Source organism: Neophocaena asiaeorientalis, unplaced genomic scaffold (genome assembly GCF_003031525.2).
Source record: "Neophocaena asiaeorientalis asiaeorientalis breed wild unplaced genomic scaffold, Neophocaena_asiaeorientalis_V1.1 scaffold581, whole genome shotgun sequence".
NCBI lineage: Eukaryota > Metazoa > Chordata > Mammalia > Artiodactyla > Phocoenidae > Neophocaena > Neophocaena asiaeorientalis.
In genome coordinates this window covers 2,384,039-2,405,194 of record NW_020172732.1, presented here as the reverse complement: position 1 = coordinate 2,405,194, position 21,156 = coordinate 2,384,039, and the positions used below count along the sequence as shown (strand labels likewise).

At 36.1% G+C, this 21,156-nt stretch overlaps 1 protein-coding gene across 4 annotated transcripts in view; it reads left to right on the top strand.

Annotated features, from left to right (window-relative positions):
• DOCK7 (dedicator of cytokinesis 7) overlaps positions 1 to 21,156 on the top strand; it is a 204,838-nt gene that overhangs the window by 150,865 nt on the left and 32,817 nt on the right. For 3 of the 4 annotated variants that reach the window (XM_024740388.1, XM_024740390.1, XM_024740391.1), the window contains 6 exons: positions 7,812 to 7,994; positions 8,104 to 8,239; positions 12,161 to 12,257; positions 14,773 to 14,869; positions 15,208 to 15,342; positions 16,806 to 16,958. In XM_024740388.1, the coding sequence (XP_024596156.1) occupies positions 7,812 to 7,994; positions 8,104 to 8,239; positions 12,161 to 12,257; positions 14,773 to 14,869; positions 15,208 to 15,342; positions 16,806 to 16,958 (801 nt within the window). Of the gene's footprint in view, positions 1 to 7,811; positions 7,995 to 8,103; positions 8,240 to 12,160; positions 12,258 to 14,772; positions 14,870 to 15,207; positions 15,343 to 16,805; positions 16,959 to 21,156 lie in introns of those variants that run through there. The other variant, XR_003002608.1, reaches the window with a different exon arrangement.

Here is a 21,156-nt window from a genome sequence, read left to right as displayed (position 1 = left end):
GAAGCTGGGTGTTGGTGTTGAGATGGAGATCTCTGGGAGATTTTCGCCATTTGATACTACGTGGAGCTGGGAGGTCTCTTGTGGACCAGTGTCGTGAAGTTGGCTCTCTCACCTCAGAGGCACAGCACTGACTCCTGGCTACAGCACCAGGAGCCTTTCAACCACACGGCTCAGAATAAAAGGAAGAAAAAGTAGGAAGAGAGAAAGAGAGAAAGAGAAAGAAAGAGAGAAAGAAAGAAAGGAAGAAAGAAAGAAGGAAAGAAAGAAAGAAGGAAAGAAAGAAAAGGGAGGGAGGGAGGGAGGAGGGAAGGAAGGAAAGAAATAAAGAAGATAAAGTAAAATAAAGATAAAATAGAGTTATTAAAATAAAAATATTAAGAAAAAAAAATTTTTTTTAAAGAAAGAAAGGAAAAAAGAAAAACGGACAGATAGAACCCTAGGACAAATGGTGGAAGCAAAGCTATACAGACAAAATCTTACACAGAAGTATACACATACATACTCACAAAAAGAGAAAAAAAATAAATCTTGCTCTCAAAGTCCAGCTCCTCAATTTGGGATGATTCGTTGTGTATTCATGTATTCCACAGATGCAGGGTACATCAAGTTGATTGTGGAGCTTTAATCTGCTGCTTCTGAGGCTGCTGGGAGATATTTCCCTTTCTCTTCTTTATTCTCACAGCTCCCTGGTCACAGCTTTGGATTTGGCCCCACCTCTGCGTGTAGGTCGCGGGAGGGCGTCTGTTCTTCGCTCAGACAGGACGGGGTTAAAGGAGCAGCTGATTTGGGGGCTCTGGCTCCCTCAGGCTGGGGGGAGGGAGGGGCACGGAGTGCTGGGCAAGCCTGCGGCGGCATAGGGCAGCAGGACATTGTACCAGCCTGAGGCGTGCCGTGCGTTCTCCCGGGGCAGTTGTCTCTGGATCCTGGGACCCTGGCAGTGGCGGGCTGCACAGTCTCCCGGGAAGTGTGGTGTGGATAGTGGCCTGTGCTCACACACAGGCTTCTTGGTGGCGGCAGCAGCAGCCTTAGCGTCTCATGCCCGTCTCTGTGGTACGTGCTGTTAGCTGCGGCTTGCGGCCATCTCTGGAGCTCCTTTAAGCAGCGCTCTTGATCCCCTCTCCTCGTGCACCAGGAAACAAAGAGGGAAAAAAGTCTTTTGCCTCTTCTGCAGGTCCAGACTTTTTCCCGGGACTCACTCCCAGCTAGCCGTGGTGTACTAATCCCCTGCAGGCTGTGTTCACACCGCCAAACCCAGTCCTCTCCCTTCACTCCGACTGAAGCCTGAGCCTCAGCTCCCAGCCCCGCCCGCCCCGGCTGGTGAGCAGACAAGCCTCTCGGGCTAGTGAGTGCTGTTCGGCACCAGTCCTCCTCTGTGTGGGAATCTCACCGCTTTGCCCTCCACACCCCTGTTGCTCTGCTCTCCTCCGTGGCACCAAAGTTCACGCCCTCCACCACCCGCCTTCTCCACCCGCAAAGGGGCTTCCTAGTGAGTGGAAACCTTTCCTCCTTCACAGCTCCCTCCCACTGGTGCAGGTCCCATCCCTATTCTTTTGTCTCTGTTTATTCTTTTTTCTTTTGCCCTACCCAGGTATGTGGGGACGTTCTTACCTTTTCGGAGGTCTGAGGTCTTCTGCCAGCGTTCAGTAGGTGTTCTGTAGGAGTTGTTCCACGTGTAGATGTATTTCTGGTGTATCTGTGCGGAGGAAGGTGATCTCCACATCTTACTCTTCCGCCATCTTCCCCTCGTCCCATTTCATTCTTAAACATAGGTGCTAAAGATTTTGGTTTTGGGGTTTGGTTTTTTTAAGATACCCTCTGTTATATTATGGAGTCCCCTTCTGTTCCTAGTTTGCTAAGAGTTTTATTTTTGTAATTATGAATAGTTGTTGAATTTTATCATGCTTTTTTGCACCATTGAGACTGTCATTTTATTTTGCTTTGTAATCTTTTACTGTGACCCCTTTCAGTTGATTTTCTAGTGTTAAACCTACCTTGAATTTCTGAATTAAACCCAGCTTTTTCATGATTGTATATTAATAGATTTGGTTTGCTGTATTTTGTTTAAGATTGTGTATCCATGTTAGTAAGATTTTTTTCTTTCTCATAATGTTCTATTCAGATTTTGGAATCAGGGGTAGTTTAGCCAATTAAAATGAGCTAGGTAATTTCCCCTTTTATTCTGTTCCCTGAAAGTACTTGTTTAAAATTGAAATTATTTCTTCCTAGAATATTTGGAGAATTTGTGAGTGAAGCCATCTATACCTGCAGTTTTCTTTTTTGAAAGTTTTCAAATTACCTGTATAATTTCTTTAATGATTGTAAGACTGTTCAAGTTTTCTATTTCTTTTTACACTGGTTTTTATAAGTTTTATTTTAGCAGAAATTTATTCAAATTTCTTGGCATACAGAGTTGTTTCAAATATCTTCTATGATCTTTTTAATGTCTATAATATCTATAGTAGAAATAAACATTTTTAATTCTGAGACTGGCTTTTTATATCTTTTGTCTTAAATCAGTCTCAACAGAAATTTGTATATTTCTTTAGTTTGTGTAAAGAACCAATTTGGGGGCAGTGTTAATCCTCACTTTTGAATGTTTATCTTTATTATTTACTGTCTTCTACTTTCTTTTGGTTTATATTGATGTTCTTTTTTCTGACTTCTTGAGATGGATGCTTAACTCACTAATTTTCATCCTTTCTCTCTGATACATATTTTAATCCTAAACATTTTCCTTTAATTATTGTTTTATTTACATACCACAATGTGTAGGTAACATTTTCATTAGTCATCAAAATATATCTTAAGTTCATTATGATTTCTTTTTAGACTTTTGGGTTATTAAATTGTTCTTGTTTGAGAATTTCCAGTCATACGAAAATTTCTAGTAATCCTTTTGCTTCTGATTTTGGCCTAATTGAATGATCAGAGAACTTACTCTACATAATTAGTTATATTTGTGGGAGTTGGTTTTATGGTCTAGTACGTGGTCAGTTTTTGCAAATATCTCACATATATGAAAAGAATGCATATTCTTCATTTGTTTTATATTTATCCATTATATGCATTACATCAAATTTGTTAATTCTATTGTTTAAATCTTCTTTCTCTTTACTGAATTCTGTTCACTTTTTCTAATATCCCACTACAACTGTGGTGGTGTAATTTCTTCTTGTCATTCTGTCAGATTTTGTTTTATTTACTTTGAGGCCTTATTATGAAATATCTAATTTAAAATTGTTATATTTTTGATGAATTTTACCTTTTGTCAACATGAACTGTAATGCTTATTTTTTATTTGCCTTAAAGTCAATTTTGTATAATACTGGTATAGCTATGCTAGGTTTCTTTTGCTTAGCGTGTATGTGTGTATATGTGTGTGTGTATGGCATGAGTTTTTCCATCCTTTTACTTTCATTGTTTTTTCTCATGTTTTAAATGTGTCTTTTATAAACAGCATATGGTTAGAGTTTGTCTTATATTTGTAAAATCTGGTCTATTCATCTTTGTCTTTTCACTAGAGTTTTAAAACCCATTTATATTTAGTATAATTAAATTAATGTACTTAACATTTTAATTTTACTTCATGTTTTCCCACCCCTATTATGTATTTCTTTTTGTCTCATTTATTATCTTCTTTTGGATCATTTTTTTCTCATTGTATTTTTTACTCATTCCACTTTTTCCTCTCTACTAGGTTGGAAGTCATACATTCTGTTTCTATTCTTTTTGTGATTGTATTACAAATAAGAATATGCTTTCTTAAATTACAATCTAATATTAATCATTACCTTTACTTTCACATTGGTTAATAGAAAGATCTTAAAACAGGTTGACTTCATTTACCTTTCTTTCTACTTAAATGCTGTCTTTAGTTTTATGTATCATTAAACCTCACAAGGCATCATCATTTTTATTTTTTTATGGCTATATAGAATCAATTATTTAGATTTGCCCATGTGTTCACCACTTTATTTGCTCTTGATTCTTTCTCAAATTTGTGACTTCTATGAGATGTTTGTTTTTCTACTCTGTGAAATACATCCTTTAGAATTTTCTATTCTGTGGTGATGAACTCTGTTTCTTTGAAAAATATCTTTATTTGACCTTCATTAGGATTCCTTTTTTAAGAAGTAGCATCTGACTTTCCTCTGTTTTGTTTCAGCCTGCTGAGGACATTGTTCCCATTGTCTTCTCATTTCCATTGCTACTTTTGAGAAGCCAGCTGTGGCGAAACTGTTACTTCTTTGAAAATAACTTGTCTTTTTTTCTGTCGTTTCTTTGATTGTCTCCTTAAAATTGGCTTTCTGTGGTTTCAATTGTTGAGACTAATTTTGAATTTCTTTATGTTTATTCTGCTTGGTAGCTTTTTTGGACTTCTTAAATTTATGATTCAGCATCTTCAGTTCTATGAAATTCTCAGCTGTTATGTGTCCAAATATGTCCTCTTCTCCATTGTCTCTCCTCTTTCATATTCCAGTTAAACTTATGTTAGTCCTTTTTATTGTATCGTCTTTGTCTGTACTCTTCTGTGTATTCCATCTTTTTGTTAACCTGTGCTTCATGCTGGAACTTTTCTTTTGATCTTTCAGTCTACTAATTCTCTCCTTAACTATACCTGATATTACATTACACCAACCTACTGAGTTCTTAATTTGGTTATTGGGTAAATTTTTTTCAGTTTTCTAAATTCTGTTGTTTCTGCTATTTCTTTTCAATAAAACATTTCTCTTTATTCTCTTTATATTTTCAAGTTTCCAGTCATGATTTTTAATCTTATTTTTTGGGCAAGGGTGCATAGAATGCATAGTCTCTGCATTCTATGCATAGTCTCTGATAATTTCAATACCTCAAGTCTTAATGTACCTTTCTCTGTTACCTGTTTTGTCAGTTCTCACTCATGATGTATTGCTTCTTTGTGTGCCTAGTTCGTGACTGTGTACTGGACTTTGTATTTGCAGTATTACTTGTATGTATAATAAGAGTCCTGGGGTTGTGGTTCCTTCCTTCACAGAAGATTCATTGATGGATAATACCAAACCAGAATTATCTTTTTTTTTTTTAATGCTTTGAGAGAATGGAGAAAACAGCCCCTCAATTTTTTGTAGGGCTTAATTCTTTCATAGAAACTTGATTGAGAAAGACTGTTCTGGATACAAAACTCAGGAACTTGTTTTTTTTGTACATTCTAACATAGTGATTTTTTTTTTAACATCTTTATTGGAGTATAATTGCTTTACAGTGGTCTGTTAGCTCGTGCTTTATAACAAAGTGAATCAGCTATACATATACATATATCCCCATATCTCCTCCCTCTTGTGTCTCCCTCCCACCCTCCCTATCCCACCCCTCTAGGTGGTCACAAAGCACCAAGCTGATCTCCCTGTGCTATGCAGCAGCTTCCCACTAGCTATCGGTTTTACATTTGGTAGTGTATATATGTTGGTTTTATATGCAAGAAATTTCTACTAATTTATGATGTGCTTTTTCTATGTATCTATTTATTTATTAATTGAATGAACAAACACACATTCTCAATTTCAGTGTAAGCAAATATGATCATCTTTTTGTGGTTTATGGTTTATGCTTTTTATGTATTATTTAAGAAATTCTGTCCTACTCCCAAGATTATAAGTATGTTCTTTTATATTTCCTTTTAACATTTAAGTTCTTTCTTTGTCTGGAATTTATTTTTTGTACAATAGTGCAAAGTAGGAGTCTACTTTTTTTTCCCCTAGGGAAGTCGGTTATCTCACACCATTTATTGAATAATTCATCCTTTCACCACTGATTCATAGTGCTAGCTCTGTTATATGTCACAATTTCATATATGCATAGGATTTTTTTGTGTGCTTCCTATTATTTCATTAGACTATTTGTCTATCCATATGCCAATATCAAGCTGTCTTAATTATTCTAACTACTTAGTAAATGTTGCTATGTGGTAGAGCAAATTTGTCCCCCATCCTGCCTGGTTCTTCCTCAAGAGTGCCTTGGCTATTTTTGGCCCTTTGCTTTTCCCCATTAAATTTAAAATTAGTTTGTCAACTTCCAGGAAAAACCTGGCTGGTATTTTGATTGGAATTGCATTGACCCTATAGAACAATTTGGGGGAAACCTGACATCTTTGCATTACTTAGTCTTTTTCATGTTTGTCCAACTTTCTTCAGACTGTGTCACTGTGTTATTGGCAGTTTATGTGGGGGTATAGGAAATGTTAGTATGTACCTGTTTGTCGAATTCGGTATAATTTTAAAATTTTGTTTTAAAAAATCAGTCATTGAGAATTTAGTCAACATATTTTTGCATACCTGAAAGTTCTGCTGTAGAAAGTGCTTACTTTTAAAATAAAGAAGCATTTTCCTTATGAGAGAGACTGTGGATTTGGGGGTGGGAGTCAAAGCTATTTGTGTCCAGGTCAGGTGCAGTATAGCATAGTGGTTAAGTGAGTTTATGTATGTGAATTTATTTACATGTGTGTGCATCCATTAAAGGCAGTAAACATAGTGGATACGAGCTTGGTTTCTGGAGCCACACGTTCTGCATTTGAATCCCAGTTCCACCATTTATTGCAAAATACTTTCACAAAACATTGATACTTAACTACTTCTTGTCTCAGTTTTCTTGTCTGTAGAATGGAGTAAGTAATAATATTTATATCTTTAGATGGTTTCAAGGGAAACCATCGTGCATGATAGACGGGAGATTAGGGTAGTAGTTGAGGTCATGGCTTTCCTTTGTAATTCCTCTCAACATCCTATCCACTGCTTTCTTATTATAATTTAGTATATTTATTAACCAAATATTAGAATGTAGTATAATGGTGAAGAGTATAAACTTAGGCGTCTGGTTAACCTGGACTACAATTGTAGCTTTACTTTTTCTTAGAATGTGATTTAGGGCAAATTGCTTAATCTCTAGCCTTTAGTTTCCTTACCTGTAAACTAGAAATAACAATAGTTAATACCATCTCATAAAACTGTTGAGAGTTAAGTAAGAAAAAGCAATTAGAATAGTGTCTACCACATTTCAAATTTTGTTATGTTTTGCCATCATCAGTTTGCCATCATCATTATTATTATTGTCATCCTGCATTCTTGTCTGTAAAATTGAGATGATACAACCTGCTTAGTAATGTTGTTGGAGGACTAAATGAAATAATATATGCAAAGAGCTCAGTATGATGACTGGAAGAGAGTAAATATTCAATAAATGGTACTGTAAACAAGTTCTTAGTTTTTGTTTGTATTTCACATACTGTATACTAATACAAATCTAAGTTTGGGAATATTATCTTAAATTTATATGCTCTAAGTAAAAATACTTTTTACTTATATGTGGTCTAAGACTTTTTCATTTTGTCAGTGGCCCTTGATAGGAAATAGTGATTCTCTAAACCTGATAAACATTTTGTTATCACATAATACTCTTAAAATAGTCTTATATAGAGTCATTTTTTTCCATTATTTATATCATGTCTGATAGTCTTTGGTAGATATCTTAGTTTTTAATAATAGGACCTTTTAGTTTTTCCCTTTATGGTTTCTGTTAACGTTTATAGTCTGCTGGAAGCCCTGTCATACATTAAAGCAATCTTCAATTGCTAGGAAAGGTTCATTAAATGTCAGGACCTTAAGTTTAAGGTTCTATATGAGTTACACAAGTATTGTCTAAACCAAATGGTTGTTTTGAAATATTTGATTTTAAAGTAATTATTGTTGTATTGCTTTTAGAAGAAAACAACTGACAACTGAAAAAAAGAAATGGTCTTTGATCATTTTGTGTCTCATTCTACTGCTTTTTATTTTCAGAGTGGCAGACAACACACTACCTTTTCAGCAGAATCAAGTCGGAGTCTTTTGATCTGTCTGCTTTGGGTTCTCAAGAATGCAGATGAGACAGTTTTACAAAAGTGGTTTACAGATCTCTCAGTCCTGCAGCTAAACCGGCTATTAGATCTGCTTTATCTTTGTGTATCTTGCTTTGAGTACAAAGTAAGTGATCATTGTGCCATTGCAAAGATGAACAAGAGGGGAAACATAATGTGGAAAAGAAGAAGAAAATTTCTTCAATGTGTCTTCTTTTCTAATGTTTAAATTTTAGGGAAAGAAAGTGTTTGAAAGAATGAATAGTTTGACCTTTAAGAAATCAAAGGACATGAGAGCAAAGCTTGAGGAAGCTATTCTTGGAAGCATAGGTGCTAGGCAAGAAATGGTGCGCCGAAGCCGAGGACAGCTTGGTATGTACACAATATCTTCTCCTTCTGGTGAGAATTTTTTTCAGTTTCCTTGAACACTATTACAGTGATCATTTTTGCAGGTCTTCAGTGACAATTCTACACTTTTAAGATAGTGTTTTAGATGTAACTGTGAATTAACTTGAATAGCCATTTCTTTGCACGTTAGAATTCCTATTTAAGTAGGGTGAGCATACTTACAGTTTGCTCTGGATAATCTCAGTTTGTTTCTCTTGCCCTTGTGTGATTATTAATAGCATCTCTTATTTTTAAAAATAGATTTTTTGAGAGCAGTTTTAGGTTCATAGCAAAATTGAGCTGAAGATACAAATATTTCCCATATATCCTCTGTCCCCACACACATGCATGGCCTCCCTCGTTATCAACCTCCCCTACCAGAGTGGTACACTTGTTACAACTGATGAACCTACACTGACGCTCATTATCATACAGAGTCTATAGTTTACATTATGATTCTCTTGGTCATCCATTCTATGTAGCATCACTTTTTACTCTTAAAAGTTTCCTAGTTTTGCAATGATTTAATATACCCTGTATATAAGGCAAAGATATTGCCCATTAAACTCAAATATCAGCAAGAGAAGACAATTTAGTAGCATTTGAAACCTGTTTCTAATCCCTGGTCTGCTACCCAATAGCCGTATAACTTTGGCCAAGTCACTTAATCTCCCCACTTTCCCTTTCCTCATCCACTTGTGATTGTTTTGAGATTTTAAAAGGTAGTGTTGATCTTATCATCTTTGTAGTGACCATGTGTGTGTAAACATTTCGCAAATTCTAAAGTAATATTGTTGCTGAGAGCTCTTTAAGGTCAGGGACATGGCTTAGTCATCTGTGTACATGACATTTGCTAACAGCTCGATATATATTTGTTGACTTAAAATGTGAATGTACATTTACATGAATATTTTTTAATTATTGTTTTGATAGGCCATTTAACTTAATGATTGTTTTTTTAAATAAACTTAAATATCTTTTATATGCTATGTGTGTTTGGAATTTAATAATGAATAAGACAAAGTCTTTGCCTTTGGAATTAATAGAGCACTGTTTGTTCACTTCAGTTATATACAGTTTACAATGTACCTATTGATTTTCTTTTAACTCTTTTAGTATGTACAACAACCCTTTATAAAGTATGGAAATTAACTTTCTAGGTCATTTAATTATTACCAAAGCCTAATGAATAATTATCCTCATCTTTAAGATAAAATAAAACTCACAGAGGTAAATAACTTGCCTAAGATTATAAACTGATAGAACCAAGATCTTTTGACTGCCAATTTAGCGTTCTTTATATTATACAGTAGCTCTTTCTGAGGCTTACTGTTGGAGAGCGGAGCTGTTACCGATATGTTTGTTACATTTATAAACTTGTGGCCTTTGGACAGCTACCACTGTTTAAATGTAAGAAACGAAGTTCTATATGTGGAATCTTAAAAAAAAAAAACCACCCCCAACCCCCAAACTCATAGATACAGAGAACAGATAGGTGTTTGCTAGAGGTGGTGGGTAGGGATGGACAAAATGGGTGTAGGGGATCAAAAGGTACAAACTCACTGTAATAAAATACGTAAGTACCAGGGATGTAACTTATAGCACCATGACTCTAGTTAACAAATGTATACTTGAAAGTTACAAAGTGAGTACATCTTAAAAGTTCTTTTTTTTTTTTTAAAAAAAAATTTATTTATTTATCTTTGGCTGCATTGGGTCTTCGTTACTATGCGTGGGCTTTCTCCATTTGCGGCGAGCAGGGGCTACTCTTCGTTGCAGTGGCTTCTCTTGTTGCAGAGCATGGGCTCTAGGCGCACGGGCTTCAGTAGTTGTGGCATGTGGGCTCAGTAGCTGCAGCTCGTGGGCTCTAGAGCACAGGCTCAGTAGTTGCGGCACACAGGCTTAGTTGCTCCGCAGCATGTGGGATCTTCCTGGACCAGGGATCAAACCCGTGTACCCTGCATTGGCAGGTGGATTCTTAACCACTGCACCACCAGGGAAGCCCAAAAGTTCTTATCATAAGAGAAAAATATTTGAAGCTATGTGTGGTGATGGTTGTTAACTAGACTTGTTGTGATGATCATTTTGTAGTATGTGCATATATCGCATCATTATGTTATTCACCAGAAACTAATATAATGTTATATGTCAATTTTATCTCAATTTAAAAAAAAGAAGTTCTTGTCTTTGAAAAATTAAACCTTTGCAATTCGTATATATTTGGATACTTAATAAGCTAGGTCATCTAATGATAGACATTCTTAACTAAGGAGATGAGAGACAATTTCATGGAAAAAAAAGTTAATGATAAAAATGAAAAGAGTTCACACTTATTTTGTTAACTGTCTTAATATAGACATACCTTTTTGCTTTCTTTCACAAAATTTCTTAAAGACAGAGGTTTCAAAATCAAAGAGGTAAAGAGAGAAAGAAAGGGAACGGAAGGGAGAGAAAGCAGAAGGAGTATCCAGACATGTCCTCTATTGTGTGTCAAATTATATTTTTTTCTCAGTATTTTTAAAATTTCTATTTGAACTCTGAATTTTTACTTTCATTTTTCTTTCCATTTTCCCAGCCAATTTAAAGGCTCATGGTTTTCAAAAAGGAGCATTAGTTTTCTAGTTGAAAGCTTGAAGTCATGACTTGATTCTATTGTTTATATTTCTCCACAATTCTCAATGCCTTCTCCACTTCTGCTGGATTGGTATGAATCAGTTCTATTGCTGCTGCCCCTTAAGGAGCCCGTACCATTCATTTTGCCTTCCATCCTAGAAACCGCTTGGGAGAAAGCCCCTATCTTCCTCCTGTCCTGCCTTCTGTGGACCAAAAGAAATAATTACTTTATGAACCCTTTTTTAAAAAAAATTATTTATCTATCTATTTATTTATTTATTTATGGTTGCTCTCGGTCTTCGTTGCTGCGCGTGGGCTTTCTCTAGTTGTGGTGAGCAGGGGCTGCTCTCTAGTTGCAGCGAGTGAGGGCTACTCTTCGTTGTGGTGCGCGGGCTTCTCATTGGGGGTCTTCTCTTGTTGCAGAGTACGGGCTCTAGGTGCGTGAGCTTCAGTAGTTGTGACTCGCGGGCTCTAGAGCACAGGCTCAGTAGTTGTGGCGCACGGACTTAGTTGCTCCGCGGCATGTGGGATCTTCCCGGACCAGGGCTCGAACCCGTGTCCCCTGCATTGGTAGGCGGATTCTTAACCACTGTGCCACCAGTAAAGCCCCTCAATCCTTCTTAATTTGTTTATTTATTAAACAAATAGTTACTGAGTTCTCAGGATGTGCCAGACACTTTGTCAGTACCTGACATAAAGGGGTGAACAAAATGGACATAATCTCTGTTCTTAAGTAGCTTATATTTTTGTGGTCATAAGTGCTATGGAGAGAAAGAAAGTAAATTAAGAGGAAAGGAAGTGGTAGAGAGTTGAGGAAGGCCTTTCTGCAGAGGTGATGAATAATTGGCCAGTGAAAATTTGTGGGAAAAACAATCAGGTAAATGGAAAAACCACCATTGCACACATCCTAAATCAGTAGCAGATGTAGTGAAACTACACGCACACACACACACACAATAATGGTAGTGTAAACAAGAGTGGGAGGAAATAAGATCATATCATGCATGGTCTTATAAACCATGGTTAGGATTTTGGGAGTCAGTATTAGAAAGTTTGCTTATTTAAAAGCGTGTTTGGTTTTTTTATATTACATTTAGCAAATATATTTCTTCTGCAACTGTTGTGAAAATTTTTAATAAAAAGCAGCATTGTCTGGTTTTTCCACTTGTACTGAGGATAAGGTGGCTGTGTATAAAATTAATAACATTATGTAGGATTTCTTTTATGTTTGCAAATATACATGTATGTGGTCTGACTGAAAGAACATTAAAAAAATGTTTTGAAATTTGACAGAGAGAAGCCCATCTGGAAGTGCCTTTGGGAGTCAAGAAAATCTGAGGTGGAGGAAGGATATGACTCACTGGCGTCAAAACACTGAGAAGCTTGACAAGTAATATAACCTTCTGTTTTATCTTACTGATGGGTTTGTTGAGTTTCAAATACAGAGGAAAATGATTACTTTTAGTGTTATTTTTTATATATTAGGCATTCAAATCTTAGAAGACAAAATAGTTATATTTTATTTTTAAATTTTAGATTAAAAATGATTTGAGGGAAGAAATTTTCATATGCTATAGTAAAACAAAAGGTTACATATTCACATGTTACTCTATTTTCCCCCAACAATCCCCTTTGGAAAATGCATTCGGCAACTATTTTTTAAATATATTTTGGGTGTTACACTGAACTAAATATTTCAAGGATTACAAAAAGTTAGAAAACTAATCTTTGCCCTGTTAAAGCTTAAAATATAAAGAAAGACAAAACACTACAAGTCTTCTGTTTCTAGCATGAAGGCAAACTAGGTACAGTAACTGACCACCCTACCGCCAAAAACCATCCTAAAGGACTGCATCTTCAGCCTAAGGGGAACTGGAAGTAAACCTTTCTCACTGCCCAGGTAACCACAGGTAAAGTTGCTCGGCTTGACACTTGGCATTTCAGGTGTCATGGGGCTAACATTTTTTCCTGATAATTTGTAATTACAAGTTAGCCCTCAAGTAACTTGATTGGCCCCCACAGCTTTGAGCATATGGTGACCAACTCATTTGGGTTTGCCTAGTACCCCTCATTTTAGTAGTGAATGTTCCACATCCCAGGGAACCTCCCAGTCCTGTCCTAAAGTGAACCTGGATGGTTGGCCACCCTATCTGAGAACCATCTTCAGCCCAAGCTTTAGAGGATTCTCACAGTTGAATTTCAAGAAATATTAGCTCTCAGACAGTAAAATCAGGAAGCAAGTCCCTGTGAGAGCCAGCAGAGAGAGAAGCAGCAGGGTCAGTACCATATAGATGAGTTTGGCATTGTCAGAAACTGCCTTAGTCTCTACAGGCTGCTATGACAAAATACCACATGCTGTGTCACTTTTAAACAACAGAAATTTATTCCTTACAGTTCTGGAAGCTGGGAAGTTCGAGATCATGGCGCCAGCAGATTTGGTGTCTGGTGAAGGCCCTCTTCTGGGTTACAGACTTCTTGTTGTGTCCCCTTATGGTTTAAGGGCAAGCAAACTCCCTGGGGCATCTTTTATAGAAGCACTAATCCCATTCTCGAGGGCTCTGCCCTGATTATCCAATCACCTTCCAAAAACTGCACCTCCTAACACCATTACGTTGGGCATTAGGTTTTCAATGTATGAATTTGGCAGGGAATGCAGATACTGAATATAACTATGTTAAAAATTCTTAAAGTTTGAGTTTCTGCATTTCTGTCCTCTCTGTCCATGTTTGTTTCTTTTATTATTTTTCCACGTGTTGTGTTTTTTAGAAATCAAAAATCACCAAGATACTATGCTATTAGTATGTTGCTTTATTTCTGCATTTGTATAATGTGTTCTCTTTGCTTATCTTACTGTGTTTTAAGGGAGCCCCTTTTTTTTTTTGGTGTTTTCGTGATTCTTTTTGTTTAACCATCTTGTTTTGTCATGTTTCTTCACAAAATCTTGCTGGAATTTTAAGTCTGAACATTATATATTTTGTTGTCCAATTTAATTCTAACTGTGTTGTATTTTCTCCTTAAATTTAATTTGTAAATGTAAATTCATGGACTGTTCTCTTTAGTGACAGTAATAAAGATTCAGACTTTAACATCTAAGAACTTTGAAAAGTTAGCATTTAATATATCCTTTTATTTTTGCTTTGATTTATGTGTTTTTTGTCTACTTGGATGTAATATATAGTTTCTGTATATGTATTGCAACTAAAACAAATGTCTTTACTCATAAATCATATATAGTTATTAAGTTTTTTATTTTCATTAAATAATACTTTTGTAAATATTAGTATTCAAGTAAACCACTTCCTTACATCAGGTTGTTTTATTTCTAATGAGTGATTCCATCCAGAGTCTCACTGAAGAGTTAAATCATTTTCTGTATTAAAATTTTTGTATCAAAAATTTGGGGAAATTAGACAAAACTTTATTTTTAAAAAGATCTTTTATCTTAAATAAATATGTTGAAAATCCTTGAAATAGTAGTATGAATACTAAACATTTTGAATGTTCCTTTACATGAAAGCAGCCCTAAATACAAGCTCACATAGCACCACCTAGTGTCTACGTACCATTCAGAATAAAAGTTTTTTCCTGTGTTTGCTGCATCTCTGAAAACTAAATATTTATGCCTTTAGTGGCACTGTAGCACTGTAATGGGGTGAGAAAGTCTGTATTGGCATGGTTGAAAAAATGTAGGTTGAAACAAAACATTTTAAAATATGCAAAATACTGTCTTTTTCCTTATTCTCTTGTAACTTTGCATTCAGGCAAATATTGAAAAATGGTTCCCCTGAGAAAGCAAAAGGGTTCCAAGGTTTTTTATTTCTGTGCATCTTTAAGTCGTTTTTGAATTGCAGATCTTTTGGCTTTTCTAAAAGATAAATATAATTTCTTATAATATTTTGTATTAGGTCAAGAGCAGAGATTGAACATGAAGCACTGATTGATGGAAATCTGGCTACTGAAGCAAATCTAATCATTTTGGATACATTAGAGATTGTTGTCCAGGTAAGAACACAAATTAGAGGAATTTAAAGTAGTATAGATTTGATAAGTTAGGGTTGGGGGGAAAAAGTATTTATTGAACCATATAGTTACATTTAAATATCAGTAGATCCTAGAAGTTATGTCCTTGCTCCTCTTCTTTTCTCATTTAAAACCTATTCATTCTCCTCCACCTCTTTTTTTTTATCCAAATCCGTCTCAGCTTCTTTTCCTTGAAGTCTTCCTAGATCTTACATTATCTTTTCCTATTAAAATTTTTATTTGTTACTTATACATATTCTATCTCTCTAACCAAATTGCAGTTAACATCTCTATTTTATTTATCTATTTTTAAATTGCAGACAGTTTCTGTAACAGAATCCAAAGAGAGCATCCTTGGTGGGGTGCTGAAAGTGCTACTACATAGCATGGCCTGTAATCAAAGTGCAGTTTATCTACAACACTGTTTTGCTACCCAGAGAGCCCTGGTTTCAAAGGTGGGTTATTTTTGTACCTGCTGTCCTGTCAGACTTTGCTTTCTTTATTAACATTGTCTAAGATCATTTGACACATACATTGATCATATTTTAAATATACTTGTAGTTAAAATTTTAGTAATAACCTAAGACTCATGATTCTTCTTTGCCTTTTCTCTACTGCTTACCTTTTGGAATTTCTAAGAGTCGTTCTGATGTGGAGAAGGGCCTTAAATTACTAGCTTATTTTATTTTATTTTATTTATTTTTTTAAATAAATTTATTTATTTATTTTTGGCTGCATTGGGTCTTCGTTGTTGCATGCGGGCTTTCTCTAGTATGGTGAGGGGAGGCTACTCTTCATTGTGGTGCGTGGGCTTCTCATTGTGGTGGCTTCTTTTGTTGCGGAGCACGGGCTCTAGGTGCGTGGGCTTCAGTAGTTGTGGCGCACAGCCTCAGTAATTGTGGCGTGCGGGCTCAGTAGTTGTGGCACATGGGCTTAGTTGCTCCGCAGCATGTGGGATCTTCCTGGACCAGGGCTCGAACCCGTATCCCCTGCATTGGCAGGCGGATTCTCAACCACTGCACCACCAGAGAAGCCCAATAGCCTGTTTTAAATATGGGGCTTTATGTGTTTTCTCTTCATCTTATTTTGGCTGTCCCTTATTGACTTGATTTATCAAGAATTCAATGTATAAGTTGTTCAGTCTGTTGAAATTAGCTTATCCTATGGTAAATGGAAGGGAAGGTGCTTTTGCTGTTTGTTCAACTACTTCAAATATTTATTTCCTATGTTTGTTTTCCTCTGGAAATGTGTATGTGTATGCTTAATACTTGAAAGTAGCTATTTCATCTTAGTCATCTTATAAGATGGAATGCAGAGCTGTTGATGAAACTTAGCCAGTGAAAATAACTTATATACTATTTTGTGATAATAAAAACATTTCACAGAATTATTATGTTAGTTACTATAGTAGTAAGTGTTTAATGCACATTATCTAATCTAAGGTATTCATACAGTCCCACATAGATAACATTATTAGGCCCATTTTAAGGATGAGAAAATATATCCAAGGCCATGTTACTAGTGTAATCCATACTCGAACCCAGTCCATCTGGCTCTGTGGGCCATGTTATTAACCATTAGTAAATATTGTCCCTTAACATTCTTTTTTTTGCGGTATGTGGGCCTCTCACTGTTGTGGCCTCTCCCATTGCGGAGCACAGGCTCCAGATGCGCAGGCTCAACGGCCATGGCTCACAGGTCCAGCCACTCCGCGGCATGTGGGATCTTCCCGGACTGGGGCACGAACCCGTGTCCCCTGTTTCGGCAGGTGGACTCTCAACCACTGCGCCACCAGGGAAGCCCCCTTAACATTCTTTTAATTCCTGGGCTACACCAGCAAATCTCCACATCAAGCTATATTGACATATCTCTGGAACTTTTACTGCATAAATTCAGTGTTGGTGTTGTTTCTTTACAGTTCCCTGAACTCTTGTTTGAAGAGGAGACAGAGCAGTGTGCTGATTTATGCCTCCGGCTTCTCCGGCACTGTAGCAGTAGCATCGGTACAATACGGTCACATGCTAGTGCCTCCCTTTACCTACTTATGAGACAGAACTTTGAGATTGGGAATGTAAGTGGTTCATCTCAGGATTGTATCTTTGATTCATTAGGAAATATAACTTCTGTAGATAACTATTAAATGGGTTCAGGGGGAGCATGGAATTTTTTTGGTGTGTTTTGAGTCTAATATTTGTCTTTTTATTTCTCATTCTGTGGACATATTATAAAAGTCCAAATCTTCAGTTTTACTTCCTATACTAAAAATAATGTGTAGTAGTACAGATTTAGAATATAAATGTTGAGCTATTGTAAATTTTAATTATTATCATTAAGTGAAATGAAAGTCATAAGGAAAATTAAAAGTTAAATATCTTGGCTTGATATTTTATGATTATATGCCAGTCTTTGAAGAATTCCATGTTTTCATTTATGTTTTTTTATTTGATAATAGATTTGTGTTGTATTTTTCCTAACTTTATGAGTCAAATGTTTAGTTCATTTATTCTTACTCATGTAAGTATTTAAGGTCTAGAATATTCCATTGTGCACTGTTTTTGGTGTCTCATTGGTTCTGATATGTAGTATTCTCAGTATTCTTGGTTTGTAGATATTTGTAATTTCAGTTTATATTTTCTTTTTAACCCAAAGTTTTAAAGTTTTGATGATAATTTTTAGTTGTTTCTTTTTTTCTGGCTGTGCTGCAGCTTGCAGGATCTTAGTTCCCCAACGAGGGATTGAACCCGGGCCCTCAGCAGTGAAAGTGTGGAGTCCTAACCACTGGACCGCCAGGGAATTCCTGATCATTTTTAGTTTTATTGCAAAGTGATCATACAATTAATATACTATGTCTCCTTTTTGGTAGTATGGATGTGTGTGTTTGTGTGTCCAATCATATAATGTTTTTATGAATGTTATGCAAGCATTTAAAAAGAAGGGGTACTCTTTATTTTCAGAATATTGAGTTAAACAGATATACCTTTTAATTACATTATTCTGTTTTTCTTTATTTTTGGTCCATTTGGTGGACTGAAGGAGATGATTTAAAGCCTATACACTGTCTCTCCTTTAGATCTTTTTTGGTAAATTGATATTCATAACTATTTGGTATATTTGTAACTACTATTCATAGCTATTATATCTTACTATGAATTATTCCCTTTAGAATTGAAAAAGACCCGGAATTGGTTTCATTTAAAATTTTTATATTTTTGGCCTGAATTCTGCCTTGTATGGTATTAAGATACCTCTACTTTCTTTCTAATTTGAACGTGTCTTCGGTTATCTTTGCCTATCCTTTCATTTTCACTTTTTTGAATCACTTTATTTTAAACATGCCTCTCATATACAACATAGAGTTGGGTTTTGCCTTGTAATCCAGTCTCTAAGTTGAATTAAACCTTTTCATACTTGTTATTCTATCAGATGCGTCCTAGAGTTGTGTTGTATTATTTTGTTATGCTTCCCCACCTCTCTCCTTAAAAAAATTTGTTGGTTGTTTTCACCTTGCACTTATGGTCTGTTCACCTTATTTCTTTGGTGTAGTCTTTATTATATTTAAGAAAGTTTGTATTGTTCTAATGATTACCTTTATAATTACATAATACCTTAAGCCCTCTATTTCTTTAATCATGCATTCTCAGTGGAGGAAGTATTGCCACCAAGCTAGTGAATATTGGTTCTTGGGCGGGGTGAAAGAAAATCTTAGCTATCACAGTGGCTTTCCTTGAGTTCTTTTACTTCTGCCTTTTTTTTTTCCTTTCTAAAGTGAATGGCTTCATAAATTTTTTATAATTTAAGGTAAAATATTTTATTAGAATTTTCATCTGTTTCATGACCATATTTTCCTATTAAGTGTTTCTTACCTGGTGTTTCACTGATCTTCTTTACCTTTTTGTTACTCTACATAGAATGAGATATATATGTTTATATTGGCCCAGGTATTTATAGGACATTCCTTCAGGAATGTGTCTGTCATGGGATTTTGCTGTTGTATACACATCTTACCTAACTTCCTAAAGTTTCTGGTCAATCTGTTTCTAACCAGTCCCTCCAGATTTTTAGGTCATTTTGTTTCCAAGACAGATAGTTTTTAATCACTTCAAAGTGAGTTTCTTATTTAAAAGAAGTATTTTTCCCATTATTTCTTAAATCTGCACCCTAGGATTCCTCACTTTTTACTATCCCCTCCTTGCCTTACATTGAATCTGCTTCCTATTTAGCTTGTCGTGGCAACCCTTATGCATTTTTCTAATATATGGATTATGTATGTCTCCTCATTTTGCTGAAATAGAGTTTATGGATTTTTTTCTGTTCATCTTTTATTTATTTATTTATTTATTTTGCGGTACGCGGGCCTCTCACTGTTGCGGCCTCTCCCGTTGCGGAGCACAGGCTCTGGACGCGCAGGCTCAGCGGCCATGACTCACGGGCCTAGCGGCTCTGCGGCAAGCGGGATCTTCCCGGACCGGGGCACGAACCCGTGTCCCCTGCATCGGCAGGCGGACTCTCAACCACTGCGCCACCAGGGAAGCCCCCCATCTTTTATTTTTATATGAAATCCAGGAGAAGTAGGAACTTCCTGTCTCTCACTATCCTATTTTCACTGGAAGCCAAGTCCTCTTTCCTAATTCAGAACAGAAGAATCTAGTTACTTTATGGATCTTGCTTAGTTTTTGAAATAAAGTCCCTAAAATTTGACTACACTTGGAGTTTTCTTGTTTCAGTCTTCTGTTATTTTAGGAAAACTTTATATAATAGGATGAAAATAGGTGATTTATCATCTTAGTGTGAGGTAGTGCCTCTAAAAAGGAATAGGTAGTTTTTTAACTGGCAGTGATTTTATATAGTTTATAGAATCAAGAAATACTAGTAGAACTAAGTATTAAATTGTGTTCTAGGTACTGGGGTAGGCATTGGGCAAACATAGATAAAAAGACAGTCCTTATTTTCAAATAGCTTAACATCTACTAGGGTAGGAGATGAACAGGTAATGTTGAGCTAATAATTGTAATAGTAAGTACTTACTTCACATGGTTTTGTGAGGATTATATAAATTAAGTAAAACACTTATGTCAGTAACTGGCTCTGAGCAAATGCTCAATAAGTGTTTGCTATTAATATAATGAGAGGTAAGCACAGGGGACTGTGTAAGCACAGAGAAAAAGAGCTTATGCTCTCAAAAAAAAAATGATGTTGGAAAAAAAAAGAAGAGCTTATGCTCTCAAAGATCGGTTTTCAGAAAGAGGAGATGCTTGAACTAAAGATGAAGAATTGCCCAATCGGATAGGTAAGTAGGTGGGTAGAACTTTGTAGGTAAAGAAAATGGCACATAGATAATTAGAAAGGCATTGAGATGAGAGTAGAAAACAGGCAGAGAAGGAAACTTTTATAGCACTTCTTAATTGTTATGGCTCAAAGGGAGAGTAATAAGAGATAAAATTGTAATTGAAATGTCTGTACTAAGCTGTCATAGGGCAGACACTGTTTCTCACTATACTCTCAGTTCCCACCATATAGTTTGACATATTTACTTGGTCAGATATTCGAATTTTATCTTCAAAGGTGTGAAAAGCCATTGGAGTATTTTAAGAAGAAGACGGACATGTTCAGATTTACATTTTACAAAAGTTTATCTGATGCTACTTATAGCATCAGGGAGAGAGAAAAAGGGGTGAGAAAAAGGCCGAAAGATTGATTAAGAAGTTATTACAGTAATAGTAAGGGCATAAACTAAAGAAATGGCATTGGGAATGGAGAAAGAACAGGTTGGAACAGATTAGAGGATAGTGTGGATTGGATTTATGGTATGAATAATGAGAGGGGAGAATGACAATGGAATGACTCCTAGATTTTTGGCCTGAGTGACTGATTACAAGAATAGTAGCACCATTTATTTAATCAATAGGAAAAGAAGGTGTTTTTTGTTTGTTTGTTTCTTTGTGTTTTTGGCTGTGTTGGGTCTTCGTTGATGCGCATGGGCTTTCTCTAGTCGCGGTGAGCAGGGGCTACTCTTCATTGCAATGCACGGGCTTCTCACTGCGGTGGCTTCTCTTGTTGTGGAGCATGGGCTCTAGGTGCACAGGCTACAGTAGTTGCAGCACACGGGCTCAGCAGTTGCGGCACGTGGGCTCAGTAGTTGTGGCGCACAGGCTTAGTTGCTCCGCGGCATGTGGGATCTTCCCATATCAGGGATCGAACCCATGTCCCCTGCATTGGCAGGTGGATTCTTAACCACTGCGCCAACAGGGAAGTCCCAAGAAGGTATTTTA